Source organism: Liolophura sinensis, chromosome 6 (assembly GCF_032854445.1).
Source record: "Liolophura sinensis isolate JHLJ2023 chromosome 6, CUHK_Ljap_v2, whole genome shotgun sequence".
Taxonomy (NCBI): Eukaryota; Metazoa; Mollusca; class Polyplacophora; order Chitonida; family Chitonidae; genus Liolophura; species Liolophura sinensis.
In genome coordinates, this window is record NC_088300.1 from 67,971,842 (window position 1) to 67,996,864 (window position 25,023).

Here is a 25,023-nt window from a genome sequence, read left to right on the forward strand (position 1 = left end):
TACGGACAGCTGACGAAGGATTACTGACAAACTTTCAAGTCAAACTTTCAAATGTGATTTGCACGGATTTGAACACCATATTATAATTAAAGACGTACAGTACAGAGTAAAACCAGAGCAGCGACGAAGCGATCTTCCACGAAAGTTGGACTTGGACCGCAAACAGCTACGCGAGTGTCGTCGGCTGCTAGTTGTCACCAATGTCCCACAAACAGCTAGTTCTGAGAGTGGAGGTATCTACAAATTCCCGGTCCATCAAATCCGGGTTTGAGCCAAAAGTAAATCAAAACAATCACACAGAATGGGAGGAACATGCCTTGAGCTTTTCTCAGGATCTTTGGATTTGATATATGGTGAAAGAATCCCTCCCAATTCCCAACCCACACTTTACCGAAACAAGGTTCACATAACATAGACTGCATCACCGTTTTACTCACAGCACATCAAAGATTAGACCGGTAGTAGTACATCACCATTTACATTAATGGTTAAAGGCAAACAAAACAATACAATGAAGTGTATATCAGGAGAAAGATCATTAAACACTGTCCATGAAAATAGTTCGTTTAATTTTTTTTTAATTTGTCCAACCGAGTAAAATGGTTTTAAAACATCAGAAATACGGTGGTCTGTAGTGACCGATTGGGTATCAGTGACGTCACATCCATATTTTCCTCTTGAAAGAGTTTGTTTCAGTGTCCATTAGGCGAATGCATTTATATATCTACATATATATCATTTTAAAGGATGAAACCAAGGCAAAAACCTGATGTGACGTCACTGGTCCCAATGTGATCAGATAAGCTATCCCTAGAATCCAAAGTTCCAAACGAATTTTTCTGGGTTGAAATAATTCTAAGAAAATAAATTCAGCCCTTTCTGTGGACAGTTTTTAATGAGTTTTCATCTGCGATATACTTCATGTAAAGTGTTTACTTTGCCTCTAATGTAGTGAAAAATCTGCAAATTCACAGACAAAATTGTTCTGGCTGCCGCCGATCTGATTGATTGTAAGAGAGTGACTTCGCTTGACAATGCACGAAATTATTTTTATATTATTATTATATTATTATTGAGCTAGCTCAATATTACAACTAAATACAGCCCAAAAAGCATGATTTTCTTCATCTTATTACGTGTAAGGACACAACCAAAATCTCTGTCAAAATTACATAGTTCCTATTCAAGAATACATAAATTCGTATTCTTTCTACAAGTGTGATACATCGGGGGATCCGGTTATCACGGACTAACTTTGGCAAAAGTAAACTCGTGAAAACATAATATCTGGTACTGCTTAACCGTCCACACTCCCTTGCTTAAATATTGACAGCATAATCTCTAAGGCATCTAACATCTAGGTGTGGGGTTGCACCCCGGACATGTGGACAAAGGGTAATCGGGTCTCGCGGATGTGTGCTAACGCAGCTGGATCCATCGAGGAGCTAATTGTCACTCCCTGTTTTACAACAAACACAGGAATTTTGTAGATGTTCTGGTGTGTACCTGTATGCTCTGTCATTAGTAGTATCTAACATGGTAGGTAAGGTCTCCAACTCCACGTCCACTGTCGATTTTATGAGATTCCATTTCGGACCCCTGTCAGACGTACGTCATGACTTGGTGAAGATGCTGACGGTGATGTCGGTTGAATATCCTCCACCAGGACACGTTGGTCCAGCAACTCAGAACAGGTTGTTGGTGTTCGGACAGGCTTTGCTAACAGGAAGACGACAGGTATTCTTGGTTCCCGACCGAAGGAAAGGTAAAATGGAGCAAATTATGTTGTGGCATGTGGAGCTATATGCGTACTCTGGTTCATGGAGCGTACTTGGCCATTTCCGTTTATTCTCCTGAGGGATAGTCCTCACAAGATTATGTATAGTCCGACTGAGTCTCTCACAGTTACCATTTCCTTTGTCACTGCGAAGTAGCTCTGGTATGCCATACATGTCAAACCACTCTATGAATAGAATCCTAGCAACAGTCCCAACCGTCTGGCCCTTTGCAGGGAACGACTGCGTGAATTTCGTGTAGATGTCTGTGACGACCAGTATAGTTTTCAACATTGTTCGTGCCGGGTTCGAACTAAGTAAAATCAATTTCAGCAATTCGCGGCAGTCGTTTAGCAACTGCAGATCCAATGGTAGTGTAAATATGCCTTCCCTCTTCCCGTTTGAACCTTGTCGGCATCTGGGTTGATTCCGCCTTCAGAAACTATATGCCATGGGTATCTAAGTCTCTTCTTAAAAGCTGACGCTTTTCTGGCACCACTTTTACTAATGCTGCGCCTAGTCGAGACATCACCATGTTCATCCTCTCGATTGTCTGTTCAAAGCTGCTGACAAACACCAAAAATGTCATCTAAGTAGATCAAGATTGTTTGGAAATTTTGATCACCTAACATTTTGTCCATTAACCCCCCTTAACGGCTCCAGTCATTCCGAAGGGCATCCTTCGATATTCCACCTGTGCACGCTCTAAAGGCAGTTTTTTGATGTTTTTTTGGAGCTACCAGTATTTGATTAAAATCATGGGCCAAGTGAAGACTGCAAGAGTATCTTGCATCCTTGAGCACATCAAGTGCTCCCTCGATATGTGGTAGAAGATAAGCATCCTTTAGCGTCTCAGCATTGTGCCCGATAGTCACAACACAACCGCAATGAGCCATCCTTCTTACGCACGAGAACTAAAGGTGAAGCAGATGAACTGGATGACTCCTGAATCAAACCCGTATCAAGACGTTTCTTGAAGTAATTTCGCACTTCTGTCCATATGTGTAAGGGGGCTTGTCCGATGAGGAATCGTCAGAGGAACATCATCTGTGGTGTTATCTGGTGTTCAGTCAAGTGACATCTGCCTAGGTCGAGTTCAGACAGGTTAATGGCATTTTTGTGCTTGTGGATCAGCGACTCCAAAGTCCAGCGCTGTGGCTCTTCACAAATGTGCACCAATATCCATTCTAGACAGCAGATCAGTGGTCGACTTGGTCACATTGGACATCCTTCCGTCCAGTCGCACTTCCACTTCATTGACACCAACTTGAACAAAATCCACGCACGGCTCCACATCTGCCACACCCAAAATCCGATGGGTGTTCTGGGACGAAAGTATGCACCCTTAACAGAAAAATTAGCCACGTGCAATAATACCTTACAAGTTGTTTTATTTATTTATTTATTTGATTGGTGTTTTACGTCATACTCAAGAATAACCCACTTACGGCCGACTTTACAAATCTTATCATAGGTGGCACACGTTGGTCCAAATTCAACTCCCTTTTTCATCTATCAAAACTGAATTTCCCGCATTATCCTTCATGTCAAAATCTATACTACTGAGAGAGTTGGCAGGTATCAATACTGGATACTGCCTTGCCATTCTTACTATACTGGTAGAACTTCTTCCCCTTATCCGTGCTTCCTGATACACAGATAACAAGTGGTATCAGCACATTCAGCCATACTGATATCCCTAAATATGTTGGAGCTAAATCTACTGTTGTTTTATAACTTCCTCTTGAACCTTGACAATGGACTTGTTGAACTGAAGTTTCAATTCGTGACACAGACTTCACCGTTGCAACCTTCCTTGTGTCCAGTTTTCTTCTAGGTAACACCATCACAGGTTTGTACTCCGCTAATGCACCCTGGTTCTTACAACCATTGTTCAGTTCATATATCAGCTTCTCATACTGAGTTTTTAAACGCACCCTCAAGACTTCCGATTGCGCTGACATCTTAGCTACCTGTTCATCAGAGACGGTTAAAGTCACACAGTGAACATGATTGACAAATACACTGCACAGTACTGTATTAAAGCAAACAACAATTAAACTTACTGTGTATTTAATCTTAAATAAATGGTTAATGTATGACGAGTCTGTAAAATTCACAAACAAAATTACTCTGGATGCCGCTGATCTTATTGATTGTCAGTGACTTCGCTGGACAACATACGAGGGAATTTTGGTTCGGGATTCTTTCTCAATTTCGTTACTACATACAGCCCAATAAAACGACATTCTTCATCTTATTACGTGTGAGACAAAACAAAAATCTCTGCCAAAATTACACTTCTTATTCAAGAATACATAAATTCGCGTTCTTTCTACTAGTTTGTTCTTAGTATGATATTTCAGGTGATTCCGGCTATTTCGGACTAACTTCGGCAAAAGTGATCTCATGAAAACATTATCTCTTGTATTATTTAACTGTTCACACTATAGACGTTATATCCCGGCGATTGAAAGTCAAGTCGACCTTAAGAACTCGGCCAATGAATTCATACTATGTAGATCAGGTACGCGGCACTGTACCTATATGCGGGGCTAAGTCTGAAAATGTTTTACTGCATGGGCCTATAAAGTCCCTGGTTTAAGTGGATGTAGGACAAGGTCAAATTGTAGGATTATGAACATAACTGATAAGCGTCTGCTTTTCCACATTCGGTGCGCTTTATCTCCATGAACATGGCACAAATGAGGTACGCAGAGCTTGTAGAAGCTGGAAAACCTTTGGTTTTAAAAGAAAAACCTATACCCGATGCTCCACCTAAGGGACTCGTCATCAAAGTAAGTATCTAGCTGTATGGGTGTGCTAGAGTGAACTAGTTTGTGTTAAACCGCTCCTGAAATCTTCAGTAAGTGTGTACTGTGTCCGACAAAGGGAGAGTGGATTAGTGTGGACTCGGGGAGAGGGGCTGAAAGGCTTTGTGAGGGGTATATTGGTCAACTGAATGGCAAGCGTATATTCATCCGACAAGCTAAATGTCTACATGTTGCATCGCGCTATGTGGCTGATTATTCCTACAGCGTTTACTATGTAGAACACCAGTAACGCCTATTACGTAACAGGCAGATTCCAATTTTAAGTCATTTTTTTGCTGCAGGCGAGATACCCACTCCAGCTTACCTCACGTAAGCCCACATACAGTGCATGAGCCTGCTTGCTCAGTTTGCTCCGTGAACCTTTTTTTAAAAACGTCGATCGTATCTTGGAACATTGTTTCAGTGAAACATTGTTGAGCAAAAATAAAATTTCGTATATAACCTTTAGAAAATATTATTCATTTAATGAAACATTTTTTTGTAAGCACTGAATTATGTTGTTCATGCATCTATGCAATTTTGTATGAATAGAGTTTCTATGTTTTCATGCGTGCGGATACGATACGCAGGTCACGAGAAAATGCGACAATTTTCTTTTTTTATTTACTTAAGGTGCATTTCATGGCAAGGCAAAGAAGTCAAATAGTACTATACATGTATTTATAAAAGTCACGTCGCGAATGTGTTTCAAGTTTATTGCCGGAGGAAGGGTGAAAATGAAACGTTAGCAAGCTCATCAGGGGCGTCGATTGTTTCTATGCATCTGCGTCTCATTGAAGTCACCAGATTGATTGCGGAATCTCCGCCTTGATCGTGATTAGGTCTCTAGCCATTGTTTAACGTTTTGGGGCGGGCGTTGACGATCGCTGTCGTTCATACGATATACGTTGTGGCGTCAAAGACGAGCGCATCGTAGGTCCATGTGCCCGCAACCCAATGTCGCGCAGACGATGTTTTTTCACGATTTGTGTGTTTAAGCCACGATGCCTGGAATGATTTCAACGGTTTTTATGGCTGTTTGACGTCTGTTTTTGATGTGTGTCAGACGAATCTGCCAGTCTTGCGCAGGCGTCGTTACCCGTAGATGTCCAGAGCGCAGACGATCCCTTAATTATGTCCTGAAAAATTCTCTGGCAGAGTCGTAAAATACTGACCACGTGTCAGGTGGTCCATGAGCTTCATGTAACGCACAATTTGTTCTTTGAATGCATATATACCGGGATCGCCTATAACGAATATTGATGTGCGATATACTGATATAATCTTATTCGTTCAAACATGCTTAAAATTCTGCAAACTTTCATAGTTAATAGTATATAGTAGAATATAGAATATAGTTACGCTAGACAATAAAGGTTGGCACAATACGGCTGAAACAGTTTGTTTATTTATCTCTGATGAACAGTCAGAAACTTAACAAATTATCATGAATATTAGCTGGAATATTCAATGTTCTATATTGTCTCATAATGGCATCTAGTCACTTAGTTTATAGGTCTGTCACTGACAATGTGTATCCTGAGTAAGTGTACCGATGTAGTTTTTCCTTACTGACGGTAAACCTTTCAGCACCATTGATTATCAGGCTTTAGCACACATGCACGTGTATATACCGCGTACACTAGTATAACTTGTATTTATTTATTTATTTATTTCATTGGTGTTTTACGCTGTACTCAAGAATTTTTCACTTATTCCACGACGGCCCACCTTATGGTGGGAGGAAACCGAGCAGAGCCGGTAAGAGAAACACACGGCCATCCGCTCGAGTTCGAATCCAGCTCCCGCTGATGCGACTGCAGCCAGTTTTAAGTCAGGATTTATATCACGTAACAGGCGAAGGTTTGAGGTTTTCTCCGGGTTTTCATGATGCCACCACTCATGAACCCAACCCATAAACCCAACCCATGAAAATCATGTAGGTTCAATTTGTTGTTGAACTGTGCCATTAAAAGTTAACGTAATTCTAGAACATCCATATGGGAATATTTTTGTGAGATTGTGTCGGGTCGATTTTTTTCGGATATGTACTTTTATATTACTTCGGGGGCCTTCATGGCCGAGTGGTGCTAGAGAGGCTTTGGTTTCCTCTCCGGTTGTACGTGAGGAGGTATGGCAGCAACCTGCTGCGAATGGCCGTGGATTTCCTGTGTGCTATATAAGTATTCGTTGTCGTATATATATATATATATACATAGATGACGTATAATGAAGCTAGTGTTACCAATTATTGCGCAGTATACGTAGGGTGTATCTTTTCCCGCTGGCCGAAGCATGCCTGCATGGGAATAGGGGGCCTACTCATGAATGCTACTCGCCGTGAATTTGACAAATTCTTGAGCGGTTCTCTCCACTGCTCAATAAGGCGATATCAGACTACCACAGTCCATGCACAGAATTTCAAATAATTATATATATGCCCGCAACAACATTTCAAAATATTTGTGTTTTATTAAGAAGATATATTAACATGGTCAAATATTTTGAGCGAAACATTAAGTGTAAAGATCACAGTGTGACTTGATCTTTCTCACTTGGCACATTACATAATTTAGTATATATATATATATATATATATATATATATATATATATATATATATATATATATATATATATATATATATATATAGTAACCTGCAGATGGTCGTGGTTTACCCCGGGTTTCCACCCTCCATAATGCTGATCGCAGTCGTATAAGTGAAATATTCTTGAGTACGGCGTAAACACCAATCAAATAAATCAATATCAGTATAAATTATTCTATTTATACTCTTAACATCGAAATAGTTGGGAAACAATAGTACATGCACATCTTTTACGTTGAACTTTACGGTGTTAGACGTTATCTGACACATCAAGTCCACATATCCTATACATACAGTACCAGGCCCCGAATTAATGAAGCTATCTTCGACTTGATTCAAAATTTAAAATCACTTTAAAATTGTTATTTCCTATGTAACCAGGTTAAAATATTGCCCGACAATTTAAGTTACTGTACAACAAATGTCAACAACGGAAATGAACAAACCAAATTTAATGATTAAAATTTTGACTTACGATCGCTTCCTGATCCCGGGGGCTGATTCGACAAAGCCATTTCTGATGCTCAGTTTTTGGTATTAAGAGCCGAAATTTGGATACATTTGGCTTAAGATAACATTGATGAGTTGCACAAAATTTTACTTCATGAAACGGAAAAATAAACTTTAGGATTGTATTTCAAATTTTGACTTAAGTCAGAAATGAGTTTTGCGTGTGAACCAAAGTTAGGAGTAGAGACACCTTCTTAACTATACATTGCTCGGAAATGCATTTGTCGGAATGAGTTCTACTTTTGAACCAAAATTGGTGACGGAAAAATCTAACGGTGACGTTTTCTCGTAGTCAAGGTCAGGCTTTGTACTGTTTACGTACTTCTGTTTTTCCCTTTTCACGTGTAAGTAAAAGTCAATGGACAATGTCACGAAGAAAGACAGAAGGATAAAGGCTCCGACAGCAATGGCCGCAATATCTCGTGGTACCAGCGGCTAGTGCTCTGAATCTGTGAAAAAAAAGACAAAAAAACCCAAAACAAAACAAACAAAAACAACAGCGGTCATATAAATACATCATATACATGTACCCTCCACAAATCAATCTGTTAATTTCAACAGGGAGTCTGTTGTCTGAGTGATGCTAGAATGTATTATGTTATTATTGCGCAGTATTGTGTTATATTCAGCATATCATTAGGGGCCTTCGTGGCCCAGTTCTCTCTGTTGTCTGAGTGATGCTTGGATGTATTCTGTTATTATTGCGCAGTATTGTGTTATATTCAGCATAACATTAGGGGCCTTCGTGGCTCAGTTCTCATTTCCGTTCTCTTATCAATGTACCTGCAGTTATAAGGGGAATGTTCTAACTGTTCATGTATAAATACTAAAATGGTGGTGGTGGGGGGGGGGGGGGTCCATGCACAGAATGGAGCCATGCTAACCAACCGTGGCTCGGTTGGTTAGCGCGATAGCGCAGCGTAATGACCCATGCAGGAGCCTCTCACAAATGCGGTTGCTGTGAGTTCAAGTCCAGCTCATGCTGGCTTCCTCTCCGTCCGTACGTCTCTCAGCAACCTGTGGATGGTCGTGGGTTTCCCCCGGACTCTGCCGGGTTTCCTCCCACCGTAATGCTGGCCGCCAGCATTATATTTAGTATACGTGAAATATTCTTGAATACGGCGTAAAACACCAATCAAATAAATAAATAAATACAATATGCGGGATATATTTAACAGAATAATTTTCTGCAATGAAATAATACACTTTCAGCATCACACACTCAGATGAAACAATTTCTGCTAAATTTAACATTCATTTTTTGAGAGTGGCAAATAACGACGTTAATAACTTGACCTTTAACAGGACAGCACTGGCTTCCAGCGCTCGTCTTATGGAATGCTTGTTGCTTCACTGTGGACTTGATCACTAAATAAGGTGAGCGACTTCTAACCGCGAGGCATGCACACGATGATCCCGATGTTAGGCTAAAATTTGTAGGTTCCCACACTGCCATGTACTGTATACTGCTCATAATGGCTTTGGTGACAGTATGCGATCGACGATGCTCGTTGACCTATAGTCTAACTTTCGTTGATGACCACTGGTATTCCACAAATATGGCGCGCAAGTTTACGATGTCACAAGTAGAAAAGTTTGTCAGTAACTTGCCAAAGGTCAGTGGTTTACCCCGGGCAATTTCTTCCTAGCACATATGATAAACTGACCGAAATATAAGTGAACATTAAACAACAATCAATTCGTCTTTGTGGACATCCTCTTTCATTACAGGCTACTTCCTCGTTCAACACAAGAATTATAATAGAAAAGCCCCCCATCCCCCATCCCACACCCCCCAGGGTTGTCGCCCTCTAATAGACACTATCCTAATTATGTTAGCTGAGATTCTCAGTGAGTATAATTACTTAATATCCACATCTTACTTTGAGTACGACGGCAGACAAAGCTGTGCTCCTTTTGACAGTCCGTTGTAGTCCACGTCAAGAACGTGTTGGCGGTCACGTAAGCGCAGACACGTGTCACCGACTGGTTTCTCACTTCTGAGGACTGGTCAAGCAGTGACTGGCACTCACCGCACGATGACAGCTCTACTTCCGTACCGGAACCATCAAATAATCGGAACCTAGGGCCGTGCAAAACCAAACGGTACTCAGTCCAAAAGGAGAGGCGTCTCTCTCTCGAGCCAAACGACTTTTGCAGTATATCTGTTTTGTCAGGCGTTGTCAAATGTCCCGTCCTACTCCTACAGTCTTCTCCTACAGAGAGAGAGAGAGACTGCTACACTGCCTACCTGCCTGCCGAGATGAAACGCTCTACGACCATGAACCCCCTGCATGCTGCCATCAGGATGAAACGCTCAGCTTCTGTACCTGCCCAGCTATCCACCATTGCCGAACAGCAACAGCCTCCGAGAAGAAGAAGGTGTGCCTGGCATTACCCAGCGAGGTTCTTGTCAAATTACAGCTGCGCGTTATAAACATTAACCAGTGTCGGGACTTTCATATTGGTGATTCAACCGTCATGACGAGACATATCTCACGGTGAAAAAAAAATAATGGACACATACAGCATGCATTTATTCATTCGTTCATTCGTTCATGCGTTCACCGTTCGAGTTCGAAAAAATAAAAAGTTTTCAGGTTGAAATTTCACCCTGGTCTTTTGTGTTGGTTATGTCTTACCTGTTGTTAAGTGATATCTATCTATCTATCTGTCTATAGTTTGATTGATGTGGATAGGGTTCGGTCGGTGACGGCACTAGAATGACGACGGTGTCTTCTTTATGTCTTTTCTAGCCTGGCGAAGCTCCGTACAACGCCTCAATGGAAAGACTGGGTAGCTGTCGCCCTACAAAGCTACACGGGTGTACTTCGTAGTATGTCAGCATGTCAAGGATTCCCGGCCCATTCGAGCGTATTACGTAGAGATTGTTCTTCCCACGTTAATGTACGAATTACGACTCCCTCCCAACCACACAGAGGTATACAACGCTCCGTGTTACATACCTGTACATTGCTGTAAATAATAACACTGTTTTTTTTCACTATGGAATCAACCCCGGTTTTTGTGTTTCTTTTTTATGGACTGGGTCAGTGTGTCAGTGTGTCATGCTAGGGCTGATATCTATCCAGATAGCTCCTATGTATTATGTATTAAAAAAAATTTAGGTTCGCCCATAGGCTCCTCATTGAGGTGATAGGGTCTACTCCATGTAGGTGATATGTAGATGTGTTTTCTATCGCATGTAGATGGTGTGTATATATGATTTCTACTCCATGTAGGTGACATGTATAAGGGTCTACTTCCCGGCTGTCCCGGCTGGCGCACCGGCTGACGCACCGGCTGGCTGGCAGGCAGGTTGGCAACAATGTATACAAGGCTCAGGCACAGCCGATCAAAACAAAAAACACGTGTCAAAACAAAAAAAAACACGTGTCAAAACAAACCACAGCTGACAACATTGTTCGCCTGACTGCTGGCCGGCTGGCGGGTAGGATCGCTCAGCGTGTCTTTGCAACAATGTTCGCCCAGGAAGGCTCACTGCTGCAGGCAGAGGGTCGGTGTTATGAACCGTAGAGCCTGTCGGTGGGATTTTTTGGGTGACCTGCCTGTCTGTCTACCTGCTGGTTGTGGTATGGATGGATTGATCGACTAAGCTGTACACCACACCCAAACATGCATGTACACTGGATACTATACTATACTATACTATACTATACTATACTATACTATGCTATACTATACTATACTATACTATACTATACTATACTATATGTAGGCGGTCTGGGGCAGGTTCACTCATTACTCGCAGACACCAAGCAGCAAGGACGACGTGTCGGACTATGCCTCGCATCACTCGCACCACTCGCGTCACTCGCACCAACCGACGGCGAAAAAAAAATCAGTCACGCCGGGCAGTGGTTCAAACCCGATCGATATCGCTCTCCATGCTTTGTATTATAACCCGGACAGTCCAGCGGCTTACAGCGGGGTTCAACCCTTGCTCAAGGCAGCTCGACAACGGGGACTCAAAGTGAGTCGAACCCATGTGTCGGCTTGGCTGGCTCAGCAGGACACGTACACACTCCACCGACCTGCACACCGCCATTACCCGCGTAACCGAGTGGTGGTTGGGGGTATTGACAGTCAGTGGCAGGCAGACCTGGTCGACATGACAGCGTTCGCCAAAGAGAATGGCAACAACCGTTACCTACTGACCTGCATCGATGTCCTCATCGATGTGCTCGTTTGATCGAGGGGTTTCAACAGATTTTCAAGACGGGTCACCGACCGTTGTACCTGCAAACGGACGAGGGGAAAGAGTTTCTGAACAGACCGTTTCAAGCCTTTATAAGGACAACGGGGGGCGACCTGAACTCCGGCCCGCTTCATCTATCATACGCCCGCTAAAGTGGAGTCCGTATTAATTAAATACCTGCGCCAGATGGCAAAACGATCAGTCCACCCGAGGGAGATCACCTCACCAACACCATGTTTTACGTGACGCTACCCAGTAACAGCTCGCTCGACTACTTCCCCAGCAATACCCCAGGGTGGTGGTATACCATAGACTCCAGAAAGGACTCGCACCGCGCTAGGCATAAGCTAATATTACCAGCCGGCTACTACCCTACACCCGAAAACCTGGCCTGGGGGTTGACCAAATTGTTAAGCCAGACAGAGATCCGTGATCTCAAGGAGCACGCAGGTGACTTAACGTTCGAGTTCGACGATATGCAGCGGAAATACAGCGTGCGGTTTGAGAAACCACTGGGGCTTGGTTTCAGCCCACGGCTAATGCAGCTCATGAATTTACCGTACGAGTGGATCATGGGACCGGCGGACCTAATGTATGTCGGTGCCGAGGATTTAAAGATCAGCACACCCACTCTGTACGTGTACACAGACATTATCGAACTGCGTGTGGTGGGAGACACGTTGGCCAAGCTGTTGTGGACGGTCACCATGGAAGGGAAGTATGGGGAGCACGTCTCCAAGACTTTCCAACACCTGGAATACATCCCCGTGCAGTCCAAACATTTCTCGACGGTGGAAATTGATATTAGGGACGACACGGGTCAATCCGTCGCATTTGAACGCGGTAAAGTGGTGCTGACACTTCACTTTCCACAGCGGCGTGCTTTACCCTTGCAATAATGGCATCACAGCAGGCTTACATCGACTATTACACCAAACAAGCCGGCGGAGGTGGGTTACCTGTGTTTCGGGGTGTGGCTGTCCAGCGCGGTCACGGTTTGCTGGGCGGTCTCAGCAAACTGCTGCCACAACCCTTAACGTCGCCGGCTGTGAAAGCACTGGGCAAAACGGCGTTACGAACCGGACTGCAAGTCGTGGGGGACGTGCTGAGCGGGGGCGTGTCACCACACCAGGCTTTGAAACGACGCGGTCTGGCGACCAGAAAACAGCTGCTGGTCAAAGCTAGTCGCTACGCCCGGCAGCGGTTATTGGGTGGGCCTATAAAACGGAAGGCTCGACGCGTCACTCCCACTCGTCACCGACACGTGGGACTTAAAAGACGTACCGTCAGGCCCAGAAGAAGACACATCAAAGCTTGAGCCGCACCGGATATTTTCAGCTAAAACACACACACACACGCCATGGCTCTCCCCCACCCCGAGTGTTTCCCGTCCGTCAGCAGTGAGTTTGATTTGTGGACCTTACCCCCGACCGACACCAGCGTTCGAGAAGGTCGCTGGCATGCTTACAGCCCCATCGTCAGCCTGAGTGATGTGGGACCTGTGGAATTTGTCATCACTAACCCCGACGGTGACACTTACTTGGACTTGGCCAACACCATGTTGTACGTGAAGGTAAAAATCCTAAACGGGGACGGAACGGATGTGGCGGCTGACAAGAAGGTGGCTCCGACTAACCTGTGGATACAATCCATGTGGCGGCAGGTCGACGTCTCCCTGAACGATAAACTCATCACTCCGTCCACCAACATTTACCCATACCGGGCTTACTTGGAGACGTTGCTGTCTTACGGTAAAGAGGCCAAAAAGAGCCAGCTGTCCGCTGCCTTGTGGTACGCGGACACCCCAGGGAAGTTTGACACGACGGATGACACCAACGCAGGGTTTGTCGATCGGATGGTCTTCGTGGGTGAAAGTCGGTCGGTTGACATGCTGGGTCGCCTGCATTGTGACATGTTCCTATAACACTGACACCTGCTCAATAACGTCACTGTCCGCATCCGTCTCACCCCGGCTAAGGATTCGTTTGCTTTGATGCCCGGTGAGGCAGCTCCCGACTACAAGACCCGCTTGGAAGAGGTATTGATCTTTGTGCATAAAGTGAAAATCACCAGCGGTGTACAACTGGGGCATTTGAAAGCGTTGGCCAAAGCCCCTGCCAAGTACCCGATCCGCCGCGTGCTGACCAAGTATTTCTCCGTCCCCAGACGTCACACCCTCATCAACGAACAAAACCTATTTCTGGGCAGCTTACCGACACGTTTAGTGGTGGGGTGTGTGAGCAACACGGCTTTTGACGGGGATTACACTAAAAACCCGTTCCTTTTCCAACACTACTACACAAACTTCGTCGTCTTGTACGTCGGCGGACGTCAGATTCCGACCAAGCCCCTGACACCCGACTTTGAGAACGAGAATTTCATCCGAACGTACATGAACCTCTTTACCCACACGGGGAAAGCGTTTCACGACGAGGGAAACAATATCAAGCGCACCTTGTTCGAAGGCCACACGCTGTCTTTCTTCGACTTGACCCCCAGCCTCCACGACGATCACCAACTGAACCTGGTACAAAAAGGGGATTTGCGCCTGGAGATGCGGTTTGCCAAACTACTGCCGGAAACCATTAACGTGGTGTGCTACGCTGAATTCAGCAATGTCATAGAAATAGACCAAAGCCGAAACGTGTTCTGTGACTTCACCAGTTGAACAGCCAAAACAACAACATGGACACGGTACAATCGCGACGTGTGCTATAGACGGACGTGTTTACCCGGGGTGTGGTGGGGGAGGGGTGATTCCTACGGACTCCCACCCCTCTACCCCGATATCACCGCTTGGCTTAACCGGGGAACACACCACTGGACGTGGAACGATCGGCGGCTGCATAGTCTGGACACGGGCGTGTGCGGTCAATATTATGTGTATTACTTAACCCAGCGAGCTCGAGGTCGTCCCATGGATGCTATTGTACATACGTTGGACACATCGTGTACGACCTACGATAACGACTTACGGGTGTTCGATTGGGTGGATCGCCAGTTTGGGATCCATCCCTCGTTTTTTTATTCAACACCCATGGACTGTAAAACATAAATCAAATAACATTCTTATTTTCTTCCCAGTTCGATTTGTTATGCATTCAACGTTCTTGTTTCCCTGTTCGACCTGTTATGACATACATTATGGAATAAAAAAAAAGAGACCATGAGACTCACACACCGTGGTGGTTTGACTTTTTTTTATTATGAGTACTAACACAACATGATCACAGAACAAGAATGAACAAAAAAGTCATCCGCCTAGCCAGGCCACCCAGTCCGGCAATAGCGCACTGACACACTGACCCAGTCGCCGCCTGTCATACATCGTAATACATTGTTGCCAGTCCGTTTGCGGTAAACCAACAAGACGGCAAGGTGCAGCTCGGCAACAATGTATTACGATGTAGTAGGCACGGCGAGTCGGTCAGTGTGTCAGGCTATTACGGCTGTCGGCCTGCCGCCCCCTGCTAGGTGGTTTTAACTTTTTAACGTATGAATCACTGTGAACGACAAACACATGAAAAAACAGGAGCGGGGTGTGTATGGTATACATAGCACGGTTCTACAGATCTAAATAGGTGGTGCTCACCCCGTCTGGGAGCACTTTCCGCTTCCCGTAAAAGTACGTGAAAGCATCTTTATGTTGGGTATACGAGTACATCGTATTTCCCCGCATCCGCATCCCGCGATTCACTCCACTCGGGCTTTAGTGATCGCGCAGCACAGAGAGGTATACGCCTCACCTCGAGCACTCATACCTTTGCAGGAGAGTTTATCTGTCGCGTTGGATTCCCCGCTGTAACAGTAATAGGTCTTTGAGCATAAACTCACGATGGCGTCACCGATCCACTTGACTTTGAAGAGCCCCGGTGTACGCTTATCGTGGTCGTAATGGTCGCGACGGTGTAACCACGTATCCCGCTCTGCCTCGTACACGGCTCGCAGCTCCGGTTTGACGAGGGATTCCCAGTCCGGGTCAGACCAGGCCATGTACTCGGAGTCTGTGTCCATCTCACAGTACTGCCAATCCGCCTTGTAGAAAAAACGAGCCATGAAATCGTAGTAAAATTCCAACTTACGGAGTTTGGCATACTGATAGACCATACACCCTATTTGCAAGGGGAGATTGTGGCGAATGGTCCTCTTGCTACTCGTCACTTCAAAGGTCTCCTCATCGATGGGGTCGACGGTTCGACACCGGACACTCTCCAATAATTTCCGCGTTTTTGTCAGATCGCAGATTTTGACATCCACGTGTCGATCTTGGTGGGTGACGGTTTTTCCATAACCCGAATTGCCCAACAGCTTCATCGTTTCCCCGATCAGTGCTTTGGTCGGGTCGACATCTCCCTCGCGCCGGGCTAGGGTGACGGCGTCTGCGAACGCTCGCTCAGGTGTGTATTCCATCGCTTGGTAGACGTGTGTCACGACCAATCTCCGACCGAGATACCACTGGAGCAAAGGTGTGGCTAGCAGAATTTGCTTACCAAACATGCTCCCGATCAGCATACGCCTGGGTACGGGCATGATGTCATTCACAGCGCGAACTCTGCCATGGTGGGGACTATATCAGCCCGACTCACATCGGGGTTTTTAAAGATGGGTGGGCATTCAGCAAAGTCCGCTTTGAGGTGGTCCGGCACGTGGATATCACATTCCGCGAATCCAAACAACTGGCCTTGAACGACAGCCTCCAATAGCTGAGCTTGTGTCTTGGGCTGTCGCTGTGACGGGTGCAAGCTGTACCGTTGCAGGAAGGCCCGTAAGGCTGGGTTTGTTGTCCGTTGGTGGTGGAACTCACACTCCCATATCGCTACCAACGGATAGCCCTGGGATCGGATGTAAGCGTCGTTTGTATCCACCTCCCGCCGTAAGTCCTGGGGGCTTAACCCCAGCCGCTCATTGTAACGCACCTCCCCCGGGCGGGGGTGATTCAGGTGACAGCCGTGGTAGTGGAAATAACACCCGTGGAATTGGAAAACAGTAGGCTGTCCGTCGATATAGGCGAACCTGTCTACGGGGAGTTGTCGGTCACCGATCCGCTTCTCGGTGTTGTTCAGTCGGTGACGGATCGATACCCCCAGCTGGTGTGACTGCCAGTCCAGCCATTTTTCAGCCAGACGGGTGGGGGTGCCGGAGGGAACGAACTTCTCTCCCCCGTCCTGACGTCGCCAACGGATACAGTGACCCGCCGGCTTAGGTGAGGCGAGGCAGTACAGGTACAACGCGTTGGCATCGAACCCCACGATCCGCTGACAAAGCTTTCCTCCCCGTATACGGGTCACGCCTCGTTCGTGGTAGCGGTGAAAAATGATGCTCGGCCCACCCACGATGTTTTTCTTGAGGCAGCCGTGCATGTCTTTGTCTTTCTCACCGACGAGGGTGAACACGGACCGTAAATCGTGAAACAAGTAGAGGAAGGTAAGCCCTGGTATGCTAATACAGTCTTTGAAGACATCGACATGCATGGTTCGGTAGAACACCGCCATCTTCTCCGCAGCCTCCATGAAGGGAATGACATCTAGGTTATTATACCACCGCAGCAAGTCTTCGACGGTACGCATGCCGTGCTCTCGCCACACCGTCTGTAGGGCCTTGTACTCCGCGTCCGTACACGGCTGGTGGGTGAGATCGTTGTCGAAAGCATGCTGCGGTGGGAGTACCGTTTCCTCCAGCCGGGCCAGGGAGTCTATGTAGCTGTAACAAAATTTTCCTTTGGTCACGTGGCAGTCGTAAGCTTTCACCCACTTGTCGTAACTGTAATTCGGGGCCAGGTAATTCCGAATGTCCAGAAATTTAAGTTGCGGTGTGGTGAGGGCCATGTAATTATTGTTCCGCTTAATCACATACTCCAAATCACCGCTCTGGACCAGGTGGGGGTAAAGCTGCTGTTTGATCAAGTTCAGGACGTAGTTGCCCGAGCTAAAACCGAGGACGGAAAGTTGGTCCATATATGTAACGAATCTGTCCCGTACCCGTCGCGTGTAAGACGGTTTCGTCTCGTTGGGATCGATCCGCTCGTCTAACGCGTCCAGGATGTAAGCATAACGCTCGTGGAGATAGGCGCTACTGATCTCGCTGATTTCGTTGAGGTAAGCCATAATTTGCTCGACGAGTGCCTGGGGATCGCCGGTGGAGATGAAACACACGGGCTGGTCGTAGTCCGGTACATTAGAGTTTACGCTGACACTCATGGGGATGTGTTGGGCCGTCGTCCATTCCGTCGACCCAGTCGCCGCGTCGTCCACCGCGTTCACCGGGGCCAAGTACGCCTCGAAGTCGTAACACGCTCGGTATGGAAAGATGCAGTCGTCACCGTCCTGGAGTTCAATCCCCATGTCCGCCAACGTTTCGAAAATGGTGGGCTGATTGCGGAATACGCCCCCCCCCGGGTACTTTCGTCGAATGGCGTCGGTGAAAATGGGTCGTTGGACTTTTTTTTTCTTTTCTTTCAGCGATTCGTCTGCCTCCAAACTCACTCTAGCTTTACTTGTGCTGGGTTTGTTGTTGTTGTTGGTGGTGGTGGCGGTGGTGGTGGTGGTAGATGAAGGTGGTCTCTGTAACATAGAAGGGTGTAGACGTTATAGCCAAAGTAGGCCCTATACATACTCTATACATACTATACACGTCACCAACATGAAGTAGAAAACACATGTACATGTCAACTACATGCAGTAGACCCTGTCAGTGGTTAGGTAACGGGTTATGTAAGCAGAATATCGGCCGGCGATGACCTAGCGAGCATGATGGCAAGTGGGTTTAGATTAGCCATACAACGCTAACAGTGATGTCCCAATAATTATTATTTTCTTCAATTTGACATATATCCGTTTAAACAGGTGGGGTTCAATTAGTAATACAGTATCAAAGGCTGTTCCCCGTCTATAGCCGTGTTAACAAGCGGACCAGAGTTATTCCCCCTGAAAATTCGCTGCACGAAATACGGCATGTCTTTATACTGCATGCTCGTATGATAAATATGTCAGTTTCAGTCGACGGCCTGCATGTCTAGCGTTATGTTGTACAAAAAACATCACATGAGTTCTGTAAAAAACACCAAGGCTATCTGGGTGGCTGAAAATGACACAAATTCAATCTACTGTCGCTGAGCGAGCATGATGGCAAGTGAGCTTGGATTAGCCATACAACGCTAACAGTGATGTCCCAAGACTTATTATTTTCTTCAATTTTACATCCATCCGTTTAAACAAGTGGGCTTCGATTAGCAATACAGTGCCGATCGGTAGATCCAGGATCAATCCTTGATCGAGTCACACCTAAGACTTTAAAAGAGGAAGTTGTAACTTCCTCGCTTGGCGTTCGGCATGAAGGGGATAGTGCAACAACTGGTTGACCCGTATCAGTATAATGGCGCGGGCGGGCGGCTTACCTGCCTTCGGTAAGTCGTCTCAGTGATGCAGCACTAAATAAAAGAGCGCTGGAATCCGTCCTACAACAAGGAGGCACATTACACGTACATGCACCCTAAGGATTCCTTCGTCGTCATATGACTGAAAAATTGTTGAGTACGACGTTAAACCCCAAGCACGCACTCACTCACTCAATACAGTGCCAAAGGCTGTTCCCCGTCTATAGTGGTGTCAACAAGCGGCCTAGAGTTATTCCCCCTGAAAATTCGCTGCACGAAATACGGCATGTCTTTATACTGCATGCTCGTATGATAAATATGTCAGTTTCAGTCGACGGCCTGCATGTCTAGCGTTATGTTGTACATAAAAACATCACATGAGTTCTGCAAAAAACACCAAGGCTATCTGGGTGGCTGAAAATGACCCAAAATCCAATCTACTATCGCTGACATCGATTTGACAACAGGCATTGTCCTGTGTAATATTCAAAACAGAAAAAAACAAATTTTGTTTTCGCGTGGTTCTAGCTTCTGGATTGTCTTATAGAACAGCTTATCATGTCACACAATTATCTACTGGTATCGGTAGTCATACTTTTTCATGTATGTGCAGAAGCGAATAGCCGTGGGTGTTGACCTAGCGAGCATGATGGCAACTGGGCTTAGAAGAGCCCTACTGCGCCATCTATGATGTCCAATAATTATTGTTTTATTAAAATTTACATAGAAAAGGCACCAAATTCAGAGAATATGACCACAGAAATGTGTTAGGCAACAAATAGGTAACAAAATAAGCTGATAACTTGGAGGCATACGGTTATGTAGCACTCGCTGTGCCACTGCGAAAGCAGTTCACCCGTGAATCTCAAGTATCGAAAAATGGACCATTCATAGTACGAAGGAGCGACAAACCGAATTGCCCAACTGTAGGCCCGACAAGCTCGCAAGCATGTCCCAGAGTTCGGTGAAATACCCGAGAGCTATCGTCCCTTATCACTGTCAAACTCTAATTTGTTTACATTTTTTTAAACATGATTACCTGTTTCATTGTCCTCAATGGTGATGTCCCCAAGTAAAATGAACAGAAACATACCAAGTTTAACACAGCCTATGAAATCTACAAACCCATTTTTTCGCAGTTTCAGACATTAAAAGTGTTGCAACATGAACCGACCACATTCCGTTTATACTTGTGGTCTTAGATGAGCCACACAGCGCCGACAGGCTCTACGGTTCATAACACCAACCCTCTGCCTGCAGCAGTGAGCATTTCTGGGCGAATATTGTTGCAAAGACACGTTGAGCGATCCTACCCTACAGCAGCCAGCAGTCAGGAAAACCATGTTGTCGGCTGTGGTTTGTTTTGACACGTGGTTTTTTTGTTTTGACACGTGGTTTTTATTTGATTTTTTTTCAAAGATAATTTTAAATAAAGACTCGATGTCAATATAAAGTCCCAACCCCCCCAAAAAAACATGCACTGGCGAGTGTTATCCCCTAGTCCCAAAAAAAATTTGAGGTGATGTGTTCGCTCTAGGGGAGGACAGGAAGCTGAGTGAAAAAATATCAGGCAGATAGATCGGGCGGTAAGGTCGGTCCGCCCTAGCAGGACACACTAACCCAGTCGCCGTACATGTTTACACACATACTACAACCTAGAGCTGTGACGGCGTTCCCTGTCGGCGGCCTAACCCAGTCACCGTACATATTTACACACACGACGTCATAACATACATCATAATACATTGTCGCCAGCCAAGGCAGTGAGACAGCGAGGCAGGCTGGCCGGTTAGTAGGTCACTCAGCCCTAGCGGGACACAATGACTCAGTCGCCTTGCCTGTTACATATACGACGTCATAACATACATCATAATACATTGTCGCCACCCAAGGCAGTGAGACGGTGAGGTAGGCTAGTTGGTTAGTAGGTCACTCAGCCCTAGCAGGAAAAAAAAAAAAATAAAAAGAACTTTTTACCTGGCCGTGTTCCCCACGTTGATGGGTACGCCGATCCCACAACCGGTAGAAAGACTTCTGGCAGTCTTCACAATACCACACACGTTCTTTTTTGTTTTCATGCCGCTGTTGATGACGGATCAAATTTCCCCGGCGAAAAAACGCCCGGTCACAGGTCGGGCAGGTGAATCTTTTTTTTTTGTTTGGGGCTGGTGTGTCCGCTGGTGCCGGAGCCAGTTATCCTGCCGGGTAAAGTGCTTGGTAAACGTCTTTTTCTTCTTCCCCACACCACGTTCACGGCTTTCCCCTGAGACTTCGCGGCCGCCGTGCTGTGTTTTTTGATGTCGCCGCCAGTTATCTCGCCGTGCAAACCCTCGATCACACACCCCGCAGGTAAAAGTCTTCTCCAATTTCTTCTTCTCCAACTTCTTCTTCGTATCATCCTCTAGCTCCATACTCGGTTGTTCGTGTCTTCAGGTGATGTGGCCTGCTACTGCTGCACCTGTCTTTTTTGTCCCTGAGACACGCGTAGTGATACATAGCCACTCCCATCTCCATCCGCGCACGCGAAATAGTCCCCTTACATAAGCGAAAATAGTCCCCTTACATAACCGATTGGTTCATTTTTCCCCGTCTCGCGCACGGATAGGTCCGATTTGGGGGCGATCCATTGGTCCGTTCTGGGGCAAATCCCGCTCACGCATTGGTCCGTTTTTGGCGACAAAGAGCTGTCCCACTCAACTTTACAAGCCGACGTTTTGCCTCTTTTTTTCACTCCCACTGCCCCTAGTACTTACCCTATACTGTACTATATTATACTATACTCTATTCTAGTATACACACCCCGTCATGGAAAAAAACCACCATCACCACTACCTGACCCACACCTGACACGTCACAGGTGTGACGTCGCTCTCACTCCCAGCCCGGATCCACTACCTGACCCACACCTGACACGTCACAGGTGTGACGTCACTCTCACTCCCGTCACTCACTCCTCAATGCCGCACCAAACGTACATACCCTACTAGGCCTACTTGCCTAGATGAATTATACACTGTACTTTGAAACGGCAATGTCAGAGATGGTGACTTAGGCCCCAACTGAGTCTTTAAGTTCATGTCACAAACTTAGGTTCGAACCCAGAATATTAAGGAAAAGATGCTTATTGATTAAGCCAGGCCCTCATCTATATAGTGCTCCTACCGTTTGATAAAGCCCAGTTATCTGAACATTTAGATTCATTTAAAAAATAACGAAAAAAACAAAACCCACCCCCCCAAAAAAACAATAATGCACTTTTCCTCAAGAGAAACGTAAGTAAATCTCTATAGGTAGATAATTAACTGAAAAACAGTTTGCTAGCCACAGTGCTCCTGCAAGTGATCAAACCCCACAAATTCATATGTTCACAAGAAGTACCTCGTGCCGTGGCGAACATGTACATGTATAACGCATGCTCCGCCATATAGAGCGCAAATGGACATACAATGGCGTAAAGGTAAAGAGCCTCTCAGCACATTGCACTGTACTGTTATCATGTAATAGCGAATGGACACATGTATACACAATCGATATGGATACTGCACGGTCGTCAGATTGCACCACCAGGGAGGGATTTTGGGATTCCGTGTATACATTCAGATATTGTGTTTATATTAGGATTATCTGCGAAAGTGCTAATATATACACAGGGCTTTGGTAAAATATTTAGTGTTTGCGTTCGAGTAAGTAGAAGACAAGACAGAGGGGCACAAGATCGAGTTTGTCTGCAGAATGCTCTTTTTCTTACTTTGTCTTAGTGTTATTCATATTTTATAAGATTAAGAATGCGTGCAATATACGATATTACACAAGCACGTGGAAGCATCCATCTCGATCTGCGCATGTACATGATGTACTGCTCCACAGCGATGAGGGATAGGCATGCAAATACGGTGTACAGACCTGTTGATACAGAGGAATTGATAAAAAGCTATCAAACAAAAAAAGCCGTACAACATTTTAATCTTCACATATTCTGTGTGATCAAAGGCTCGAATCCTGTCTCCTGTCCTATCTCTCTTCCTGGATACTACAATTCACCTTACAGTCTTCTTATTCTATTAACTTAAAATACAGGTTGTGTTAGCCTAAGAGGATATTATGCTGAATTAGGCATTGTCATGTTTTATGCTAAGAGATTAGGTTCTAGCATCTCTCAGACAGCAGACTTAAAATTGACAGATATTTTTGTTGAGTGAAATTCTTCTTAAGGATCGAGTTACAAGTCAGTAGGTAACTTTGTATCTATAATGTTTAGCTCTGTGGAGATATGTTTATGTAACAACATATATTTGTACATATACATATAGCCCCATACAGCTATTTCATTATCCTATATTGTATTTATTTATATTATTTATTAGATTGGTGTTTTATGCCGTACTCAAGAATATTTCACTTATGCAGCGACTTCCAGCATTATGGTAGAAGGAAACCGGGCAGAGCCCGGGGAAACCCACGACCATTCGGAGGTTGATGAGAGTCCTTCCCACCTTAAGGAAGCCAGCATGAGCTGGACTTGAACTCACAGCGACCACAATGGTGAACGGTTCCTGGGTTATTGCGCCGCACTGACGTGCTATCCACCTCGGCCCACTCCTAAGTTGTAGTCTGATTTTCAAAAGCTGAAACCAGTGCGATTGTTTCTTCATGCATGTGTAGTGTAGTGTGCATAGCCCACTTCATACATGTGTAGTGTAGCGTGCATAGCCGACTTCATACATGTTTGTTGATGATGCCTTCAGGTGGTCACCATGCCCTTTTAAAAACAGATCTAAACAACCACACGAGGAAACGAACCAGGGTGTGTAAAATAGTATATAGTCATTGATGTCTTTTTGAATTGGAGACCGAGAAGCCAAAGAATTTCTATCGAAAAAAAAGAGAGAAAAATAAACCTGACTGATCTAATGATAAATACGCGGTTTCTTTCTAGATATTTAGTGTTTTTTTTTTACATATAACCACACTTATCCTATATAACCTCGGGGGATCCTCATTATATTTAGACTTAAAAAAGTTGACACGCTATATTTCCTTATATTTTGCACTGCCTTAGGCTCATAGCAGGGTGTGGTCACTTCTGGGAAAAGCAGCTATAATCGTTGATCGTTGTTTTCCGTCATACACTGAAGGATTTTTAACTTAAATATGACATGGAGAATCAGTTTTATGGCTATCGAAAACCCGGGTTAAACCACAAACCTTCTTTAAGTTACTGACGATCTTTCCTGCGTTCTGTGCACAGATGAGTACCTAATATTGGTAGAAAGTTATCTTCCGCAAAAGTGAGACAACGTAGACCCTCCCACAAGTAACGTCGACTGGTAATACCATGCAAGGCCCTATGAACAGTCAGAAGTTCACGGTCCATCCAACGTACTGAGCCCTCTCCTCAAGTGTTATAGCTATAACAAGATGATAGTGTTAACCACTGGGCTAAGACAGGCTCCTTGGCATTCTATAATACGTGTTTATTCACCATTCCACGCGTTGGAAAATATATACGTACCGTATATAGTGAGATGTAGGACCTAGCTTGGAAGTTGAAACTACCCTGTATATATTGTAGGGTCATACCAAAGACTTTAAAGATAATGTTTGTTGCTGCCTCGCCTGACATTCACAACTGAGAGGTTAGAGCAAGGAAACAGGACTGGTTGATCGTGTGTCAGTATAATGTGACTAGGTGGGGGTGTCATGTCTGGTGTCTTCTACATGATACT

General features: G+C 45.2%; 1 protein-coding gene across 1 annotated transcript in view; it reads left to right on the forward strand.

Annotated features, from left to right (window-relative positions):
• Nucleotides 1–4,364: 4,364 nt before the first annotated feature.
• LOC135468591 (alcohol dehydrogenase-like) overlaps nucleotides 4,365–25,023 on the forward strand; it is a 48,341-nt gene continuing 27,682 nt past the window's right edge. Inside the window, exon 1 of the mRNA XM_064746931.1 lies at nucleotides 4,365–4,573. Within this exon, the coding sequence (XP_064603001.1) occupies nucleotides 4,466–4,573 (108 nt within the window). The 5' untranslated portion in view covers nucleotides 4,365–4,465. The remainder of the gene's footprint in view (nucleotides 4,574–25,023) is intronic.